Source organism: Taurulus bubalis (genome assembly GCF_910589615.1).
Source record: "Taurulus bubalis genome assembly, chromosome: 14".
NCBI lineage: Eukaryota > Metazoa > Chordata > Actinopteri > Perciformes > Cottidae > Taurulus > Taurulus bubalis.
In genome coordinates this window covers 5,351,348-5,373,003 of record NC_136602.1, presented here as the reverse complement: position 1 = coordinate 5,373,003, position 21,656 = coordinate 5,351,348, and the positions used below count along the sequence as shown (strand labels likewise).

Sequence of the window (21,656 nt, the reverse complement as noted above, 5' to 3'; positions counted from 1 at the left end):
TTTTTACTCTGTTAACTGTCCTGCGTTCACCAAGTGACCCATGTTACTTTAAATGTGTGGGCCATCTATGTGTTTAGCTCAATGCAGCGCAACTGCTGTACACTGTCTGATGTGATTCGGGAAAAAGGCCGTGACCCTGATATCTCAGCTTGCTCAGATGGTCTAGGTACATAACTATAAAGGAACAGGGAACACTAGTGTGGGCTGAGCCATAGAAGCTAAATAAGGCAGGATGTGGTTATGAATACCATTCCCTATAGGTAGCTTAGCCTCGGGGCTCTCAGAAGGCCCAGAGGTATGAAGGTAAAGAAAGGCTTAAGTCTTGGGCTGCAGACTGAGGCTGAGGGTCAGGAATAAGTCCAGGTCTAAGGCAGATCTGGGGCTCTAGGAGGCCTGGTCCAGGGCTCTCAGCAGGTCACAGCCCTGGAGGAGGTACAGGTTGCCCTGCAGCGGGACGTTGACCTCGCAGTCGTAGCGGGTCAACTCCGGCAGACAGGAGGCCTCAAACGAAGAGCCCAGCAACCGGCTAGCGATGCCTAGGAGATGACAGAAATGGAAAGGAAGTCCTTTAATTATCATTTGCGCGACAATAACAGCCAATCAGTCTTGCTCAAACAGTACAAACGTTTAAATCTGTGTATCAATGAGGAAATACAAGCAGGCCGGCAGGTAGACAGTGACATGAGTAAGCATCTTAATGTGTATAAAGTTGGATATTTGCCCTTCTAAGACTGAGAAGATGGCGTCTGACAACGACTTTGATGATAGAGCACAGTTGAAGAGTTTTTATAGTGTCAGATATTTCCTGTAATGAAATTGGCTGCATGTGTACAGATATTCTGTTGGTCTAAAGGTGTTTCAGGACCTCCACTTCTTGCTTCTGCATTTATTTATTCGAGTCCTTGCTCTGGTTTGTGAGTGCCTGTACGTCTCCTCCCTTCCTCTTGCCACTGTGGTCCAGCCGCCTTGCACCGCCATGTCCTCCTGAACGTCCCCGATTCCACATGCATTTTTAGCTGTGCCTTCCCTGTTCTTTTCCTTTATTTTTATTTGTTTTCAACGCCCTGTTTCCTCTGTTGCTGTACCTCAGTAGCGGCCGCCTTCATTGAAGTAGAGGCTCCTTTCCCTCGAACGTAATCTTTTGTTCCCATGCTCGCTGCAATGATCGCTCTCGGGGGAGCCCTGTTCTCTTTTGGTTTGGCGACCGAGCGAGGGCCGTGTTCCTTCAATGCAGACGTCAATGCCATCTGGACTTTGTCGTCACCAGCTTGTCTCAGAGCCCTTTCGGGGATGCCAGGTATCCGTACATTGTTACAGCCACGACCTCGAGTTCACGTCTTCGCACTGAGGTAGGAAGGCGACCGGTCTTTCTCGTACTATTCGTCATATTTACTGTTTGTTGCTCCAAAGAGGCTGTTTTCTTTCCACACGTTCCTTCATGTTAGTCTGCCAGAGCCCCCTTTTTGTTGTCGTTAACCACTTCTGACTGCTCTCGTCTTAGCCTGTGTATTCTCTGCCAATATTACTGATGAGTCTCTGGCTCTGTTCCCGTTGTTGCGTCGGTACATTCATCATTTCAACCCGTCTTGCCAGGCCTCCCATTTCTCTCCATCCCCTTTTCTTATTTGGCTCACTTTCTGTCGTTAATGTTGTTTTAAAAGAGCTTGTTTTTTTGGGGTTTTGTAAGCGGAAATCTGTGGTTTTCTTAAAATCACCAAAGGACATTTTTGTGGTGTATTATCAAATAAATAAGAAAACCGTACAGTGCCACTACTACATAGTGATGTTAGTTTTCTCGGATTGTAATCAGTACAGTCAGGTCAGCTCACCCTCGGCCTTGTTAGACGGCTGCATGTTATACGTGTAGTTGCAGCTCTTTTGGAGAATCCCACCGATCCCGTTTACTGGATACTGACACTTCCTGTGTTGCTGCACAGAGCTGAGACGTGAAGACATGCCGGCTGGCATCATCCTGCTCATCTCTGGCGCTGACGCAGAGAAACAACAGGTCCAGTTGTTGGATGGAACAGATGATAGTGCAAGATTTATCTTTCCACACACACACACACACACACACACACACACATGAGCTCATACCTGCCAGTGATCCGGCGCTGAGGGAGCGATCCACGGCGGCACAACTGTCAACCCTCATCTTCTTCCATAAGAGTTCTGAAGGCGTACTATCGCCCTGAAACACAATCACACGTCAACGGCAAAAGAGTGAATTCCCCCGAACAATTCGAGGCACACAACTTTGTTTAAGTATAAAAAAATTTGAAAAATATGTATTATTGTAGCTATTTTATTATTTGATATAATAATTTCATAAAAAGCTTTTAAAATTGTGTGTATAAGGGATTGTATTCCGTTTCTTAGACGGTACACACAGTCTACCCGTATATATAAGTCCCTGATTTGTCTGTCATCACTGTCAGATCCAAGTAGCACCCACTCCATTACTTTAAATGAATTAGCTGCTGATAAAACTAAATGTGAGGTTTCAGGTTCCTACTTTTATTTTAAGTTTCTACTAAAAGATGCTTTAAACACATTATTATGCTCACACCGTCTGAATCTGTTTAAACGCCCGTCTCTTAAGCCCTCTTCTCAAAAAAGCCCAATTTGCTCTTACTGGCTTGCGAGAAAAATATGGAACACCTTTGTGAAAGTCGTGGGTAAAGATACTTCGATGGATGGCGGTATATTCTAATGAAGCTGCATGATACATAAGGAGGGGAGCCAAATCAATGGCATGCTGAATCATGTGTTATTTTTCATCTCCAAAGTCTTATTTTACAGTGTGGGGTACTCCAGATGCCCAACATGTATTTATGTATGTACGCAAGCACTGAAAATGTCAATCGTGCAATAAATGTTTTATCAGAGAAACTCACCACAGTCATCTGAGTGAATGAGCGCTTGATACTGTTGGCCATGGCCACTCTGGCTGGACTCATGTCTCCGTAGGCTTGCACAAAGTTATCAATGGACCTGCGCAGACACACACACACACACACATGTACACACACAAACATATTTAGATTTGATGTCAAAACAGCCAGACACTTTTTTAAATTGTTTTGTTCGACAAACAGGATGGATAAACATAATATTGTCTATTTTTTTTTAATTATAAGAAATAGCTGGCAAACCTAAGCTAGGTATCACATCACCTCTGTTTCTGCATGAGGTGTTGGTTCTGTTGGCAGGACGGGCGCTCCTCTCCAGACAAAGGCTCCATCAGGTACGCCTTGCTGGCTCGCTGCTGTTGTTGGTACGTTATCAGAGGGTCCGGTGGCCACTGCAGATTCTGCCTGCCACCGATGGAGGACAGAGGGGTCTGCATGTGCCCCATTGCGCAAGACCCTGCACGGGACTCCACGGCCTCCTGGCTGGAGGCGCTCTCCTCCGCCGCGGCCCAGGACGCAGCCGGCTGCTGCTGGTAGAGGCCTTGGGGCTGAGGAGGGGAGGACAGCGGCTGGAAGAGGCTGGCGATGTCGCTGAAGCTCCGCTGGGTGGACTGTTGTGTTTTGGCCAGGCTGCTGTTGCTCCCAATGGATCCGGCCGGACCCCCCTCCAGGGGCTCGGACTCTGGGACGATGGGATGCAGCTGGAAGTCCTCGCCATCCATCGGGATGTAAGGAGCCAAAGTCTCCAGGTCTAAGTCGCTCAAGTCTCTCTAGGAAAGTGAAAAACGCAGTTATATACCGTGTTAAAGTAACTCGCCAGCTATACAGCTGTTGCATTATGTTTTTCCTTCTTAGACTGTGCAGGTAGATGCACATATACACACATAGAGGTTTCTGAAAAGCAGATTGTTTGATGTGTTTATTTTGGAATGTTCAATTACGCTTGGTCATTCTTTAGAGAGGGAGACTGCATAACATTGCTGGGGAAAAAAAGTTGAAATGACTTATGAGTCATTTTAATAATGTGCTGCTTGTGAGGAAGACGATATCCTTCAACATGGGTATAATCTTGCCCATGTTGGAATAGGCTTTGGTCAAAAAGGAAGAGCGAAGCTTTCAGTCGGATTCAGTTAACTAGGCCTCATCAATCAAATGAATGCACCAATAACAAAGAGGCAAACGTAAGCACATGCATGGGACTCCCACCTCAGTGTTTGCGGCACTGCTTCCCTCCGTGTCCAGAGAAAACAGCTTCTCAGTCAGCTCCTCCTTCAGGTCGCTCTCCACTGAGCTGTAGTAATCATCTGGGCTGCTGGGCTGCAGGGGGGAACAAGAGGATGAGGATGGAGAGGAGAGGAGAGGAATAAATGGGGACGAGACCGATAGAGGAAGCAAACAAGAGGACATGGACCGAAAGAAAGGGGCAACACGTGAGCCAAAGAACAGTTTAAAAAAGAAAAGCACCGAAACAAAGAGCAAAGAGATGAGTTTCGACAAAGGCACTATTCACTGCTAAGAGCCTGTTCCTTCCAAATATCCTCCCCCGTTATTCTCACACACATTGCCCAGAGAGAGGGACCTTTAACCCCACAGGCCTCACTGAACACAGAAAGAACAAACTAGGAAACAAACACAACCAGTCGCTCGCTCACTAACTCATCACTCCTCTCGGGCTCAGCCTCCCTTTTCCTCGTCCTCACCGTGGAGCAGCTGCTGAGGCTCGGAGTGGCGCTGCCCGGCGGCGGATGCTGCTGCACGGTGAATGCACCGGCCATGTTGGCCATAACTGATGCCAGAGGGGCGGGCTTGTGGCTCTCGCTGGCCCAGGAAGGAGGTCCAGGAGGGGGCATCGCCACGGCGGACACCTGGGCGTATCCTCCGGGCTGCTGGGGCTCCTCGAACTGAGGGCGCTCTGCAAGGAAGAAGAAGAAATTAAAGGGTCAGTTGTAGAGGAAGAGGGTTGACAAGCATGGCAGCTGACTTATATGTATGTACGTATGTAATTGGCAATTTAAATAAAACTAATTTATGCAGTAAAAAATGTTCTTGCAAGCTTTGTTAATGTCAATACTAAAGTTTAAAACATTGCATCAGTGCCTATAATGCGAGTAGAAAATACTACTTATATAACAATATAATAATGGCGCAAAACAAATGAATTTATAAAGACAGAGGAAATCTGTTTGTACCATATTCAACAAAGAAAATGCATGCAGTATAATACATGTTCAGCCATACTGCATGCATTTTCATGTGCTTGACATCCAGAAACATGGGTTTATCTACAAACACAAGTTCAAAAAGAGGGATTACATACAGATTATTTTCAGTTTTCCATGGTTGCCATGGTTTAAGAGCAATAAGCATTAAGGCGAACATAAAGACCTCAACAAGTGCCGGAGGGCAATACAGACCGAAGTCCAGGGTGACGATCGTGTCCCCGGGTGTCGGAGCCAGCCGGGTGAGCTCCTGCGGCTCCTCTTTGAGTTTGGTGAAGAGGGCTTCTCCCGGCTCTCCGGTCACGCCCGCGCCTCCAGCGGTGAAGAAGCTGCTCATGCGGTGCGGCTTGAACAGGGACTCCGTCTGCTTCAAGGACAGAATCATGGACTCCTCCTCGATGTCACTGCAGGTTTGGGAGAGTGGAGAGCGGAGTGGATTTTTTGATTTTTATTCCTCCCTCTTCATATCAGGTTCTCAGCTCGAGGAAGAGGCGTGAGAATGAGGGCGCTGTAATTCATCGATGCAATGTATTTATTTTAACTTGTTACGTAAGTCAGTGGAGCGTTATTTAAGAGTCTTCTGAATCTGCTCTTTTGATTTGCAGAATATGATTTGACGTGGCAAACATTTCGAGAAGAATGAGATCTTCCGACGAAGGCTGTGATGTGTGTGAATAATAAAATAAGTATTTAACTCCAGCAAGTTTTGTCTTTGAGCTCTTTGATCCAACATGATGCAACAATACACCAACAACCTGTAGAGGGACCCACACACCCGATATCTCCTATAGTATCTTTTATTTCACTGAACATAATGCAAAATGTATTTCTTCATCCTGCTGCTGACTGGGTCGCGGCACCCCTGTTGATTCTAGGGTGTAGACATCTTTTAATATATCTACGGTAATAGAGTGATTCTAAGTGCTACAAATAACACAGGAAAGCAGGTTAAGTATTTACAATATGGGTAAATATACAAACACAACCATCACCATATCATGTTTCAGTGATTATTGGAGTATTATTAAGTATTCCAACATGTGAATAAGGGCAGTACTGTACTTCATGTACTGGGTACAAGGACTCTTCATGAAACACTTTGATGGTCCTCCATGAATCTGCTATGAATAATGGTTTTAAGAAAGCTATTTTGACACAAACAATCCTTTTTACCTGTAATGTGCCATGATTCATGCTCACCTGAGGACATAGTTTATGCACACGATGCACTGGGGCTGGGAGTTGCGGCTGTTATAAATCACAGTTCCCTGGGTCTCTACCCAGACGTAGCCGCCGTTCTTGGCCAGCATGCGATACTGACCGCTCACCGCCTGGCCCTTAGAACACACTGCAGGGGGAGAGAGAGAGAGAGAGGGAGAGAGAGAGCTTTGTGTTACGAGCTATTGTGTTTAGTGTCTTATTACAACTTTATGTCCTCTCACTCCTCAGCTGCTTAGTCATGAAATCCTATTAAATGTCAACTGTATCATCATTTAGCTAAAATAATATTTTATTAAAGATGCATAGCTCCTACGGAGGTTTGGATAACACACGTATTATCCATGAGTGACTAATGGGAATCATTGTTCGATCTTATGTAAAGTTATGAATACTGTATTTTATTGTCCTGTACAGTAGATACTAGGTCATCTTCTCAGAGAGAAGCTCACTCTGCTGTACACGAGTCTGTTCATATCATTGACAGACAATAATAGATATAGTTATTGTCATTGTGCTTAAAACAATGGAACTCTGTTCACTGGTGTACAACATGAAAGTGCAAGTGAAGTTCCAGTAAATAAGTAATAACCAAGACAAGAGATAAAAAAACGATAAAAAAGAAAAGAAAAAGAGAGATAAGTTTTGACCTGTAATCTTTCAACTCTGCAGTCAAAGTTCAGACCAGCTCTATGCATCTGTATTGGTTTTCTTTTCAGTTTTTTAAATGTATAATAAATATATTTATATAAATACATGGATATTTTTTTATATCCATGTATTTATTTTGCACGAGGCTGTGAAATGGACCTGACATCGGTCAGCAGGAGAAAGTGACTTTGAGCTGAGGAGGAGATGCTGGCTGCAGTCCAAAGTTCAACACTGGCGTGGGAAAGGAGCAGAGCTGTGGTCAGAGAGTGTACATAAGACTGTGTGTGTGTGTGTGTGTGTGTGTGTGTGTGTGTGTGTGAGTGTGTGTGTGTGTGAGGAAGGGTAATATTAAATGTAGCGGAGAACACTTGCGAGTCAGCGTGTGCTGATCGAAAGGCTGGTCACGCTGGCCGTGAGAGCGGGTCGTGTGTGTGTGTGTGTGTGTGTGTGTGTGTGTGTGTCTCATAGAGAGAGATATAGAGAGCCCTTTATCTCAGCAGATTACAGACAACTAAGAACTGTAGACATGGACGAGTAGGAACAGAAGTAAAGGGGAAAAAAACTCACACAAGACAAAAAAAAATCCACATAAACGACAAAGCACATATAGTAATCTGACAATATTGAGTCCTAAAATCTTATTTTAAAGCCAGTGGCTTAATTTTGTTTGTTAGTTTGAAGATACAATCAGAATTTCTAGAAAATTCCAATTAAATAAACTGCACCTGTAATATTAGAGTTAATCCTTGTTTTTTTATTGAAAAATAAAAATAAAAAAAAGCAAGCAAGATATTAGTTTACGGTTTTAAAAGGCCCTGTAACAGAAAACTTTTGAGCGATGATGTAAGTTAGAGGGATGTGTGTTTCTTTATTTTTCTGCACACGAGTGCTTTTAAGGAACTAAATGACCACATTTCCTCCGTTCAGAGCTTCTAATGACAGAGTACTGTCAGTGATGAGAAAAGCCATGACACTTCAGAGGCTGGTTAACACACACACACACACACACACACACACACACACACACACACCCACACACACACACACACACACACACGGTGCCATTACAATGTAATAGAGGCCACCTGGTCCCCTTGTCCAGTGTGTGCAAACCTCATTAGGCCATCAATGGCTGAGCTTAATCTAATAAAGACCAGACATCTTAATACCAAGCCCACGCTCCATACACACACACACACACACACACACACACACACACACACATAAAGAAAAATCATCAGGAAGTACAGCTTGGTATTCATACTCAATAAAGATTTAGTTACAACTGATGTTTCTCTCATGAGAACGTTAGAAAAGGAGGAGGGTTAAATGTTATTAGTAAACTAACGTAGCCAGGCTTGATTAGTTGTTGTTTTTGCTTATTCCACATATTATTATAAATATCATAACGCGTGCTGGATTTATTCCCCTTGGATCACCTGCACTGGTCAGTGATTTAATCTGATCTTGAGTATGTAATAATTAAAGCCGCAATTAACTGTGTTTTTGTGGTGTTTGCAGGCACTCCTGTTTTCAGATTTTAAAGTAGATATTTATTTATTTAAATCAAAGGCAAACATGTATTTTTTCCCATCCACAGCATAAAGTTATATTTGAATGGAACACAGGGAACATCGCCACCTTGCTCTGAGATGTTATTCCGGGCCGAACGGGGCTTTAAACAGAAGTTAGCTAGCGTGGAGTCATATTAACCGCACGCCTCCGAGTGTGTGAACACGCGAGTTGTGTGTGTGTGTGTGTGTGTGTGTGTGTGTGTGTGTGTGCGCGCTCACAGTTGTGGTGGCTCTTGGTGACGCCGTCCGAGTCCAGTGCGTGGTAGAAGTCGTAGACTGAGCGACCCAGCAGGTCCTCAGGAGTGTAGCCCATCAGCTCTGTTACCCTGTAACACACACACACACACACACACACACACACACACACACACACACACACACACACACACACACACACACACACACACAGGATTTCATGTCATCAATTTGAACTTTTCCTTTGATTCCCTTCTATTCCGCAGTGCTTCACAAGACAAATCCTGCTCTCCGTCCTGAACCTCTGCACTTCAAAAGGCTTCACACACGATTTGGAAATCAAGCGGAGTCAGTACGTCTTCCAAAAATAAGAATTGTTCACATTCCGAGTTCTGGGAACAGCTTATCTCTTTTCTGTCGCTCGCTAATGAGGGCCTAGTTGCTGGCTAACCTCATTTAAAAAAAAAAATCCCTTTTTTACCTTTCATTCCCCTCCAACTCTCTCCTACCAGTTACTAGCTCAATAACACAGGTTCATGGGGAGCAGATTACAGGATACAGTGATAAAAAGAGGCATACAGGTGCTCAACATTTGACTTGAATTCACTTTGTTGAGTGTAGCATGGAAGTACTGAAAGTGGAGCATACTCAGAGTGGTTTATTCACTCTCCTCCCAACAAACTGTGCTGTGAGAACATAATCCAAACCCATCAACAGGAAGTGACCCCTGGACACGAGGTTTAAAGGAGACCAGAGAGGATCAACTGGGACAAAGAGTGCTGACTCGCTCGTCATGCTTAGCCTAAATTAAAGAGGCTGGAATGTGATTTCTTTTCTCTCCTCCCTCCACCAAAATCTTTCAGTCTGGCAAATATAATCTTGAGTAAGTAAGCCGTCTGTGTGAGTGTTTACGCCCGTTATGTACGAGCTCGGGTTGAATAATATATATTTGCAATCTTTGTACTAAACTTGAAGTCTACGTTTAAAACGATTTTACCACTGGGCGCAAGTTGTATTTATCTTTTGAGAACACAGCGATTCTGCCAAATAATCAACTGTATAAATGGTTTGACATTACCAGCATTCAACATTTAATCAATTACCTGTTTATCTTTTCCACACCACACTGATGACTGTTTTTAAACATTATAATGCAAATATAGAAAATGAACTTGAACTTTCCATCCAATTATGTTCATTATTTTCTGACTTAATTGCGAAAAGATCATTGAATGCATTTTCTCAATTTCTCTGCTCATCGTCTTTTTCTCCAAGTTTTCAGAGGACACACCATTAAAGCTGCAAAAATGAATACAGACATTATGTTTTTTATCCTAAATGGGTTCAAGGTGCGGCTGGTAAATGATCAGCGCCCATCGGCTGTAGTAAACTTTTTACATTTTACAACAAAAAAACGTACACCACCAAAAAAATCTGACAACCCTGGGATAACTAAAAGAATGCAGTGAACCCTAATTTAAGGATTTAAATCAGATTTAAATTAAGATACAATAAAAACACAATGACTGTATTCATTATGTGTGATTGATAACATTTCACTGTTCTACCATCTAACATACAGTAAGTTGTTGATGGCCCCTTGCCAAAAAAAAAAAATAATCCTAGTATTTTTTTACTGTAATTTATTGAAACAAAGGTCGTGACACGTAACTAACTATGTGTTGTACGGATTAGTCGTGAGGGACTGAGGGAAAGAGGAGAGAGAAGATTCTGGCAGTGCAGAGACTCGTATCCTCAGATAACATTACCCTGATAGATGGAGACTCAATGAGAGGAGAGGAGAGGAGGAGAGGGGAAGAGGAGAGGAGAGAGGGAGAGGAGAGGAGGAGAGGGGAGGAGGAGAGGGAGAGGAGAGGAGGAGAGGAGGAGAGGGAGAGGAGAGGAGGAGAGGGGAAGAGGAGAGGAGAGAGGGAGAGGAGAGGAGGAGAGGGGAGGAGGAGAGGGGAGGAGGAGAGGAGAGGAGAGAGGGAGAGAAGAGGAGGAGAGGGGAGGAGGAGAGGGGAAGACGAGAGGAGAGGAGAGAGGGAGAGGAGAGGAGGAGAGGGGAGGAGGAGAGTGGAGGAGAGAGGGAGAGGAGAGGAGGAGAGGGGAAGACGAGAGGAGAGGAGAGAGGGAGAGGAGAGGAGGAGAGGGGAAGACGAGAGGAGAGGAGAGAGGGAGAGGAGAGGAGGAGAGGGGAGGAGGAGAGGGGAGGAGGAGAGGAGAGGAGAGGGGAAGACGAGAGGAGAGGGGATGACGAGAGGAGAGGAGAGAGGAGAGGGGAAGAGGAGAGGAGAGAGGGAGAGGAGAGGAGAGAGGGAGAGGAGAGGAGGAGAGGGGAGGAAGAGAGGAGAGGAGAGGGGAAGACGAGAGGAGAGGGGAAGACGAGAGGAGAGGGGAAGACGAGAGGAGAGGAGAGAGGAGAGGGGAGGAGGAGAGGGGAAGACGAGAGGAGAGGAGAGAGGGAGAGAAGAGGAGGAGAGGGGAGGAGGAGAGGGGAAGACGAGAGGAGAGGAGAGAGGGAGAGGAGAGGAGGAGAGGGGAGGAGGAGAGGGGAAGATGAGAGGAGAGAGGGAGAGGGAGAGGGGAGGAGGAGAGGGGAAGACGAGAGGAGAGGAGAGGGGGAGAGGAGAGGAGGAGAGGGGAGGAGGAGAGGGGAAGACGAGAGGAGAGGAGAGAGGGAGAGGAGAGGAGGAGAGGGGAGGAGGAGAGGGGAGGAGGAGAGGGGAAGACGAGAGGAGAGGAGAGAGGGAGAGGAGAGGAGGAGAGGGGAGGAGGAGAGGGGAAGACGAGAGGAGAGGAGAGAGGGAGAGGAGAGGAGGAGAGGGGAGGAGGAGAGGGGAGGAGGAGAGGGGAAGACGAGAGGAGAGGAGAGGGGGAGAGGAGAGGAGGAGAGGGGAGGAGGAGAGGGGAAGACGAGAGGAGAGGAGAGAGGGAGAGGAGGAAAGGGGAGGAGGAGAGGGGAGGAGGAGAGGGGAGGAGGAGAGGGGAAGACGAGAGGAGAGGAGAGGGGGAGAGGAGAGGAGGAGAGGGGAGGAGGAGAGGGGAAGACGAGAGGAGAGGAGAGAGGAGAGGAGAGAGGAGAGGGGAAGACGAGAGGAGAGGAGAGAGGGAGAGGAGAGGAGGAGAGGGGAAGACGAGAGGAGAGGAGAGAGGGAGAGGAGAGGAGGAGAGGGGAAGACGAGAGGAGAGGAGAGAGGGAGAGGAGAAGAGGAGAGGGGAGGAGGAGAGGGGAAGACGAGAGGAGAGGAGAGAAGGAGAGGAGAGGGGAAGACGAGAGGAGAGGAGAGAAGGAGAGGAGAGGGGAAGACGAGAGGAGAGGAGAGAGGGAGAGGAGAGGAGAAGAGGGGAGGAGGAGAGGGGAAGACGAGAGGAGAGGAGAGAGGGAGAGGAGAAGAGGAGAGGGGAGGAGGAGAGGGGAAGACGAGAGGAGAGGAGAGAAGGAGAGGAGAGGGGAAGACGAGAGGAGAGGAGAGAGGGAGAGGAGAGGAGGAGAGGGGAGGAGGAGAGGGAGAGAAGAGGAGGAGAGGGGAGGAGGAGAGGAGAGGAAGAGAGGGGAGGAGGAGAGGAGAGGAGGAGAGGGGAGGAGGAGAGGGGAAGACGAGAGGAGAGGAAGAGGGAGAGAAGAGGAAAAGTGGATCAAATAAAGAGGCAGTGAGGAGGAGATACTAAGGGAGAAAGAACAGAAATGGAGAGAGGAGAGTTGTGCTGAAAACAAGAACAGCATCAAATCATAATGATGATGATGATGATGATGATGATGATGATGATCATCCACCTTAAACACAAGCGCCTGTAACATTTTGACAGAAGGATTTGTACCAGAGAGAGAGAGAGAGAGAGAGAGAGAGAGAGAGAGAGAGACGGCACCAACACAACAAACATCAGTTCGTTATTGGAAAGAAGAATCTCGTTTTCCAAAACAATTTCTCCATTTCACGTAAACAAAAAATATCTTTTTTCGTGGACCAAATATTCCGTTTGAAGACCTTCTCGGTCCCCGACTGGATCTGTCACGCGGCCAGACTTGAGCTAAAAGAACTTTCTGTCCCTTCCCTAATGAGTCTGAGTCCCCGCTGAGCCCAGAGGGCGGCCCCGCCCACTATCAACTCATTTGCGTAATTGGAGAGAAGATTTTGGGCGGCTATCAAATTGCACCAAGGAGGCGAGAAAGAAAAAAGGGCCCTTGTTTGTAGAGCGCTCACGCACAGACACGTGCACGCCATAAGCATCACACACACACATACACACACACACACACACATACGCGCTTTCCCCTCCGAAAGAAACCTTTGTCCTGCATGAGCAACTTGATAAGATTACAGGTCTGTGAGCAGGAGCTTGTGTAACCCGAATCAGAGCGTGTGTGTGTGTGTGTGTGTGTGTGTGTGTGTGTGTGTGTGTGTGTCATCACGTCCTCGTGCCAGAGGGAGAGAGAAATATTTGGGTGCAAATGAACCGGCTCTTTGATTTCAAGATGGCCGCTGTGCTTGCAAAGTTGGCCGCAGAGAGACAACACATTTAAATGTGACATCCGTCGCCATGCTGACCCCTGTGCATACAACACACACACACACACACACACACACAGACACACACACACACACACACACATGTTGCGACAGGCATTGACATGACTGACGTCAAAGGGACAACTTTGAATTACTGGAACTGGAACGTGAATCTGTAACCGGGAACTCTCGGCAGGGTCTGAAAAAGTGCGTGACTACGTCTTATTAAAGTGTTTGTATTTCATTTTTGGCGCATATTTCTCCCTGCCAAGTCAAACTGACACGTCTGACAGTCAAAATATTGCAATCAGCCGAATGGCGTGCTGCACTTGAAGGCGCGTGTTTTAACTGGCAGCTGTCCACGACACGAAGATGTTCTCCTGTTGAACTCCACAGGTGATATTTATAAGGACTTCATCATAAATCAAATCAATACAGTGAAGCTCTTTCTGTCAAGTCGCTTCTTTCTGGCTTCAGGCGCTAACATGTGGCGACTTTTTTTGGGGGGTTATTCTCAGCCGACTATAACCCCAACAAGGCTTTAAATATTAAAGAAGACAACTAACACAGCAGCTTATGTTTATTATTATTATTATTTAATAATATTATATTATTTAAGTTGCAAGGATATATATTACAAAATATGACTGTTGGCCTTATGATGATGATGTGAGGATGCAAAACTTCTTTTTTTAAATAAAAACTTGCATTAGAAATGTAATTTTGTCAAGGTCTAAATCCATGTCATCACGTTCAACTCAAATTCCTGAAACTAATTAAACTGTTAAAACATTAAAAGGGGAAAAAAAAAAAAAAAAAAACATACATAAAATGCTTTTAGTTTCATAACTTCAACAGCTGAAAGGCTTTTCCTTCCCATTATTTGACAGGCTTCGGCCTACAATTCAGTCCTCAGATAACCTCATAATATCATAAATATGTGATATACTCAAACTATTTCTGCTCGCGACTGTGTGTGTGTGTGTGTGTGTGTGTGTGTGTGTACCTCTCGTCACAGTAGGTGAACTTCATGTCCATGCTGTGTCTGCTCAGGAAGGTCTTGCTGTCCAGCGGCGTGTCGATGTTGGACGGGTGTGCGATGGGTTCGCACATCAGGACGGCGCAGGTGAGCGGCGGCTCCGTGAAGCCGCACATCACGCGCGGCGGGCAGCTGTTGTACATCTGCAGGTGTCCGGTGCAGTGCAGCACCTGGAGGGTCGAATGAAACGCACACTGCTTACAACTTTAAATGTACCATACTTGTCTATTTATTTTGGTTCAGCATGTTTTTTATTTATGTATACGTGGAGTTTTAATTGCCACGTTCTACGTATAATATCTGTATAGGATGTGTTCCTTTTACTACCCTGCACACATGGCATGCAGATGTTGCAGATGTGCTCTCTCTCTCTCTCTCTCTCTCTCTCTCTCACCTTCCAGCTGGCTGACTTGAGGTTGACGGTGCGTCCTCTGTTGGTCACCGTGCATTTCATCCTCATGAAGAAATCTCGCTCCGTACTCAGGTCTTTGCCTTTTTTACCGAAGCCGCTGCCTGAAAGACGTAAAGGAGGGATTAATTAAACCATCTTGATTCCTGCAGCCCAATGAACAGATGTGTTATGGTTCGCCACAAAGTCCTCAGTGAACCTCCTGAATCGGAAGAACAAGAGTATTACATTTAGAGCTGGTTTTTTAATTGCAACATTGCACAGTTCACAGCACCGATTTTTAAATTCATCGGTTTTTCACGCATTGTCTTTGCAACTTTTATAAGATCTGTTTGAACTTCAAAGCTTTTGTCCTCTGGAATCACAGCACGACAATGTGTCATTGCTTAACTTGTGAGTAACATGAGATTCTCCCCTTAGTATAACTTTTAAATGTCACTTTTTTGTTTTTTGAATATTCTTTTCTATTCTATTAGATGAAATAGTGGAAGTCACATAATTGCTGTTTGTGGCCACATAAACTTCATTACTAATTACATTATATTGATTTCACACACACACGCACACACACACAAACACACACACACTACCCTACTATATTTTACCATTACAACACACACACACACACGGGCCAAGCTGTTACATCACAAGGTCAGAGTTCAGCTGCAGTCACAGAGCAAAGTGGTGAAGTGTGTCCACACTCTCAAAGTGTGTCTTTATCTTGAGATGTATACACTTCCACAAAAGAAGCGATTGAAAATAAACTTCTCTCGTCCTCTGGAGATGAAGTGTGTGTATGTGTGTTCCAAGTGTGTGTGTGTTGATGTGTGGTTTTGTGTGTGTTAAAGGGAGCGGGACTATAAAACATACAGTATTATTCCACGTGTGTGTTTTGTGGCCGCTGCTGATAAGAGTTATCAACCGCAGCTTATTGAGTGTGTGTAGGTGTGTGTGTGTGTGTGTGTGTAAGCTAGTTACACTCTGATTCATACAGTTGTATCAATGTTTCTTGTCTGAGAGATGCAACACTTCTACATCTTTACTTACTTCTCTCTTGCTTTGTAACGTGTGTGTGTGACCATGTTCTCTATCTGCTACAGATAATACACACACACACACACACACACACACACACACATACACACACACACTACACTCCTCTACTGTATCTCTCTGTAGGTTCCTCTCTATACGGTCTCTGACCTTCTGTTGTTGGGTTTGTTTCCGGACACTTCACGAGAGATAATATTACATAACTCCAAAACATGTATGGTTTTTGCCTTGTTTTTCAGAAGCGAGAATGGTGAGACAGGGGAGCGGAGGCATTTTAACGGCAGGCATTATAGATATTTACTGTTTCAGAGTCACTGAAAGCCATGTTTTTTTTCTGTGTATTATTCATGCGCCCTAGAGCAGTGATTTTCAACCACTGTGCCGTGAGAGATCGTCAGGTGTGCCGTGGGAAAATGTCCAATTTATTAAAATATTATTTAGTTGCCGCCAATAATATGCCATTGTTGAGCGTCTGAGCCTGCAATATAGTGGCTGGCCTAATAAGGAAATACTCTTCCATGCCAGTAGGTAGCGCAATATTGAGCTACCATATATGCTGTATTATGCTACAATGTGACATTTTGTAACTTTTTTTGGTTGTTGGTGTGATTTTTTTACTGTAGAAAATGTGCCGCGGCTCAAAAACGTTTGAAAAACACTGCCCTAGATCAACTAAAATTCAGCGAAAGAGAATTTCCGCATGCAAAGGTCCGGAACAATAATGTCAAATTAAAGTTAAGTTCAATTGTATAGCATCCAAACAATATTTATTATTATTATGATCATTGTTTTTCTGTGCCTTCATTTTAGATGTGAGTCGGTCCGTTTGCTCAAAAGATCTGTGTGTGTGTGTGTGTGTGTGTGCGTGTGTGTGTGTGTGTGTGTGTGTGTGCGCTGACCAGATGTCTTCAGGCTGAGGTTTTCTCGGATCTCCTCGTGGTCACATGGATGGGTGAAGTCAAAGATGCTGTGACCAGTGAGGTCCACCTGCAAAAGAAAAAAAACACATTTTCTAGTTCGTCTTTTCCTCATTTTTATTTTCGTGGCTGGTCTCAGAACTTCCGGCAACAGCAACCCGCGGTTTGTTTGGAATAAACAAGAAGAAGAAGAAGAAGAAGAAGAAGAAGAAGAAGAAGAAGAAGAAGAAGAAGAATGACAGTCAATGACTAATGACAGCGAACGTGATCAAACAAATAAAAGAAGGTGTTGTCACGCAGGAGCTCGGAATTGCTTCAAAACAAACAGAAACTCATCACTGCAGACAGCGAAAGAACGTCAACAAATAAAGAGAGAGAGAGAGAGAGAGAGAGAGAGAGAGAGAGAGAGAGAGAGAGAGAGAGAGAGAGAGACATTGCTTCATATTTCACAGTAAACTTCACCTCTTCTGTGATTTGCTTTTCAAATCGCTGCCAGAGAACACAACAGCGTGGAGTGTGTTTAGAGTTGAACGGCCTGAACACACACACACACACACACACACACGCACACACACACACACACACTACTACTATATTTGACCAGTTGGACACATTTTTGGACACATGTTACTGCTACTGCATGTTGAGGATGACATAATTAAATAAAATCAAAATGAATGACATGATAATTACACATATGATGTGTTATTGGTGTGTTGTTCTCCTATATGTTGTGTCCACCTGTTGTGTTGCTGACAGTGGACCCCAAAGTGAAGTGTACCTGCGTGAGCCCCATGAATTTGCTGATGTTCTCGGACAGGAATATGATGTCGCCGTCAGATGTCACCATGGTGACGAAGCCCTGCAGAGACTTCAGGTACAGACTGTCCATCTGTCCGTCATCGTCGCCATCGCCATCGCCCTCGCTGCCGCTGCTGCTGCTGCTGCTGCAGCCTGGAGGGAGAGACAGAGAACAAGGTGGGTTTGCACTCCAAAATAGTTTCACTCATTCTATGCTGATTAAAAATGTGTGTGTGTGTGTGTGTGTGTGTGTGTGTGTGTGTGTGTGTGTGTGTGTGTGTGTGTGTGTGTGCATCAGGCTTGCTTTGGCTCACGTCCAAAGCAAACCAGTGCAGCTTCTTCCTGCGTTTCAGGCCACTCCTGATCCTCGACCCCGACAAATTACACAAGCATTCATAACAGCCGATCGTTTTTTTTTGTTGTTTTTACGACGTAACTGAACACATTACGGAATTATGCTCAAATATGTACAGTGCGGTATCCAAACATTTATACACAGAGACTCCAGTGTGTCAACAACGTCTCGCTGCAGAGATAATTAATATACAAACTGGCCCGCGCTCAATAGGGAGTGTGGTTGTGTGTGTGTGTGTGTGTGTGTGTGTGTGGACGGTGGCTGAACAAAGCCCAGTAGCCAATGGGGGCGGAGGAGCTTGCAATTCCTCCAGTGTGCTTCCCTGAGATAAGAGAGGCCCGTTCTCAAGGCTCCCGGCGAGGCCTGGGGCTCGAGTTTGGAGCCGGGCCCAGATAGCGGTAACCCCACAGGGGGTGGTGGAGCCCAGAGCATTTTTCATGGGCCCCGGGGAGCTGGGGGAGACTCTCGGGGACCCAGTCCAAAGGCCGACGGCACCTTTGGCCTAAATACTTAGCTGCGATTACCAGTCATTTGGACCGAGTTGCGCTTTTCTCCTCTCTGTTGTTCTTTGGTTGCATAACCGACCCTTGTTTCAAAATAAAAGGCTGCAGGGGGACAAAAAAAGAAAAGCGAGTGTCTGATAGGGACAGCTGCTGTTCAGATAATCACTTCCTCTGTATTATTTTTGACATTTGTTCTGTGGCGCTGGACAGAACAAAGTGGCAGGACAGCGGGGTCATGTGAGACTCTCGCAGCGTCTGACCCGGGACAGCAGTGTCCGAGTTCACTGATTTATGGTGGGATTTCTTTTTGTTTCTTTCAGTCCGTTGTTTTTCCAAGTTTCACGACAGTTTGAAGCACACACTTTTAGGGCAGTGGCTCTCAGCCGGTCTGGCTCCGGGACACACCATATGAATGACAAGCCGCGACCCAAATGGGAGAACATTCTCAACTTCTCAAATGTATTTAATGAAAAGAAGTTTGAACCTGAGATAGTAGAGAATATGTGTGTCAACACAAAAACAAGTTTAATGATAAACCAAAACGACCAGCTGGTGGCGATGCTAGAGAGAGAACTATTATATATATATATGCATTTTAATTAAAAACCCAAAAGTGCATCTTCAGGACACACGGTATCACAACATACATAACCATTCAGAATCTTCAGCCATTTTTAAAACAGACTCAACAGCTTTCATGCACAAACAAGAAAGTCCAACAACTAAGAAGTAGTTTGAAAAAGACTCAAGTTACCTAACTTTAACTCGGCTGTTTAATTTAATTATCCTAAAAACCCAGAGTCTCCCCCATATCAGGATGGTTTGACCCAACCTGGCACACGCTGCTAAGAAACATGGAGGGACAAGTGCAAAACAAGTTGAAACCAGAGCCGGCAAAGAAAGCAACACTCTGCTGCATAAAAAAGTCCCTTCAAAATAAAACCCACCCGTTGAGAATCACTGCTTTAGGGTGTATAACTCGTGATAAAACTGTCAGAGGAAACCCTGTTAACATCATCTGCTTTCGGATCAGCACTACACTTATTTAAAGACATTTAAAAACAACTTTTTTTAAAGATTTCAATGTCGCCAAATAACATTGCGAAACAACCTGAGAGCCACTAAATCTTCAGCGAAAGTTCATTGTCACCATTGTGAACAACCCTATGGCTCCCGTTACACGAGAGGTGTTTCCTACAGCAGAGTGCGTGTGTGTTTCTCGGGTGCACGAACAGTATTTGTGTGTGTAGGAGAGCGTGCATGTTTGGCGCCAAGGCGAGCCGGGTGTTATGGCTAGAGGGGCCGATGCCAGCATCAGCTGGACGATGGGCAGAGCTCCGTGTTTCCTCTCCAATCTCTCCTTCCATCGCGGAGCAATCAGACCGGCCTGATAACGCTCTATCTGCTGCAGCCTCCTCCTCCTCCTCCTCCTCCTCCTCCTCCTCCTCCTCCTCCTCCTCCTCCATCATCTGTCCTCTTTTGACTGTGAGAGCGTGTCTATGAACTCTGAGATTTCCAGGATTTCCCCCCTTTTTGATGTTGAATTTAAAGGTTCACGTCACCTAAAATTCAAGAAAAGTGTTTCCTGTTCACAGCGAGGTTTGTGGATTATTCAGAGTAACAAAGAAACTTTTTTTTTTTTTATGCTTTGAGCATCTTAAAGTTTAATTTATCTCCATTCTGTAACTTTGCTAGAAAGCATTTTTGGTTTTGTGTTTTTTTTTGTAATTTGGGGGAACTGACCCTCTAACAAGACGCAGAACTTTGTATGTTAATGTGGGATATAATATAAATGTTATGCAAACTTCTCTGCTTTTTTTTTATGATCACAAAAAAAAACTGCACTGTACTGTGCTGTATATGTTTGTACATTGTATAGTGTACATTATTTTATTTTTAATTAGGACATGCTGCATCCAAGAAAGGGATTCATGAATTTGAAAACATGATTTACTCAAATTAAATTCTTCACCCATTTTGTGATTTTTATTGTCATTCTGATTTCTTCTTTCAAAACTTTTGCTCAACCTTTTCTTTTTCTTCATTTTATTTCGTCAACATTTCACCGTAAAGCACTTTGAGCTGCAACTCACTGTACGAAAGGTACTGTATCAATAAAGATTGATGGATTCATCTTCTGATTGATGACACACTACAAATCAAAAGAAACAGGAAGCAGCGCTCGCCGTCGTTGAAGGAAGCGGTGGTCGCACACGCATCAGGTTTCCACAACAAACGCTGCAGAGCAGTTTGTAGAGAGCCGATAACTGGGCCATCAGAAGTTACATAAGAAGATAATAATAGCAGAATAAAATGGCAGTTGGCCATGCGGAGATTTACAGATACGGATAAGCTCTCGTATTAATCAAATTACTTTCCTGTTCCACTGGCAGCTTGTTATTACAAAGGCTTGTTCAATTGTTTATTATCGTTTAATGCCACAGAAGCTTGTTTTAAATCGCAATTCACTATCAGATAAGGTTATAGAACAAACAAGACAACGTATGAAACTAAATATATATATGTATATACACACACACTCCACAGACTCTGATTATCTTCACACATGATAAAAAAAAAGTCTTAATTCATTCAAAGGTTATTGCAAAACACATTGATTAAAGCCGGTTTCACTCTCTGCAGCTGACATCAAGGTCAGGTTGGACTTTTAATGAGCCGTGAAGCAGTCGAGTGTTATTCGGGGGCCGAAGGCCTCACTTCACTGACTTCTCTCCCGAGTACACAGAATATGCACAAACTGTTTCGCAACTCCGGGACAGAAAAACATAAACAGTTTGTGTTGTTTAATTGTGCCGTTCTCTGATCTCGTTTTCGAGACACCGACGCGGCGGAGGAATTCCAGAACAATAGGTCTGTTTCTTCATCCAGCTTCCTCAGCTTCTAATTTTAAATTAGACGAGAGGAAGGAGAAGAAGTGCAGAGAAAAGGGTCCGGCAAAAAAAAAAAATCCTACTGTACTAGACTATTAGTCACACACACACACATACACAGAAATTGTATGTAATCCATTTAGATACACAAGACTGAAGTTTGTGTGTGTGTGTGTGTGTGTGTGTGTGTGTGTGTGTTCATACCTGTGGCGAGCACCTTGCGTGTGCGCAGGAAGCTGATGGCCAGCCTCATGATGGAGGCCTTGTCCAGGTGCGCGGTCACGCTGTGGGGTAACGGCAGCTGGTGGGCGAGCTCGTAGAAGACCTCCGTCTCTTTGCTGCGTCTGGAGCGAGCGGCGTCCCGGGACTTCTCCTTACGCCGCTCAGAGCTGCTCCTGACACACACAC

At 45.0% G+C, this 21,656-nt stretch overlaps 1 protein-coding gene across 1 annotated transcript in view; it reads right to left on the bottom strand.

Annotated features, from left to right (window-relative positions):
* Positions 1-384: 384 nt before the first annotated feature.
* epas1b (endothelial PAS domain protein 1b) overlaps positions 385-21,656 on the bottom strand; it is a gene marked incomplete at its 3' end in the record, with an annotated part of 38,231 nt that continues 16,959 nt past the window's right edge. The window contains exons 2-16 of the mRNA XM_079230008.1: positions 21,453-21,643; positions 17,480-17,652; positions 16,681-16,768; positions 14,714-14,832; positions 14,287-14,489; positions 8,794-8,900; positions 6,332-6,479; positions 5,327-5,535; positions 4,613-4,824; positions 4,119-4,229; positions 3,177-3,682; positions 2,898-2,994; positions 2,098-2,191; positions 1,830-1,988; positions 385-536 (exon numbers count right to left, since the gene is read on the bottom strand). Of these exons, the coding sequence (XP_079086134.1) occupies positions 385-536; positions 1,830-1,988; positions 2,098-2,191; positions 2,898-2,994; positions 3,177-3,682; positions 4,119-4,229; positions 4,613-4,824; positions 5,327-5,535; positions 6,332-6,479; positions 8,794-8,900; positions 14,287-14,489; positions 14,714-14,832; positions 16,681-16,768; positions 17,480-17,652; positions 21,453-21,643 (2,569 nt within the window). The remainder of the gene's footprint in view (positions 537-1,829; positions 1,989-2,097; positions 2,192-2,897; positions 2,995-3,176; positions 3,683-4,118; positions 4,230-4,612; positions 4,825-5,326; positions 5,536-6,331; positions 6,480-8,793; positions 8,901-14,286; positions 14,490-14,713; positions 14,833-16,680; positions 16,769-17,479; positions 17,653-21,452; positions 21,644-21,656) is intronic.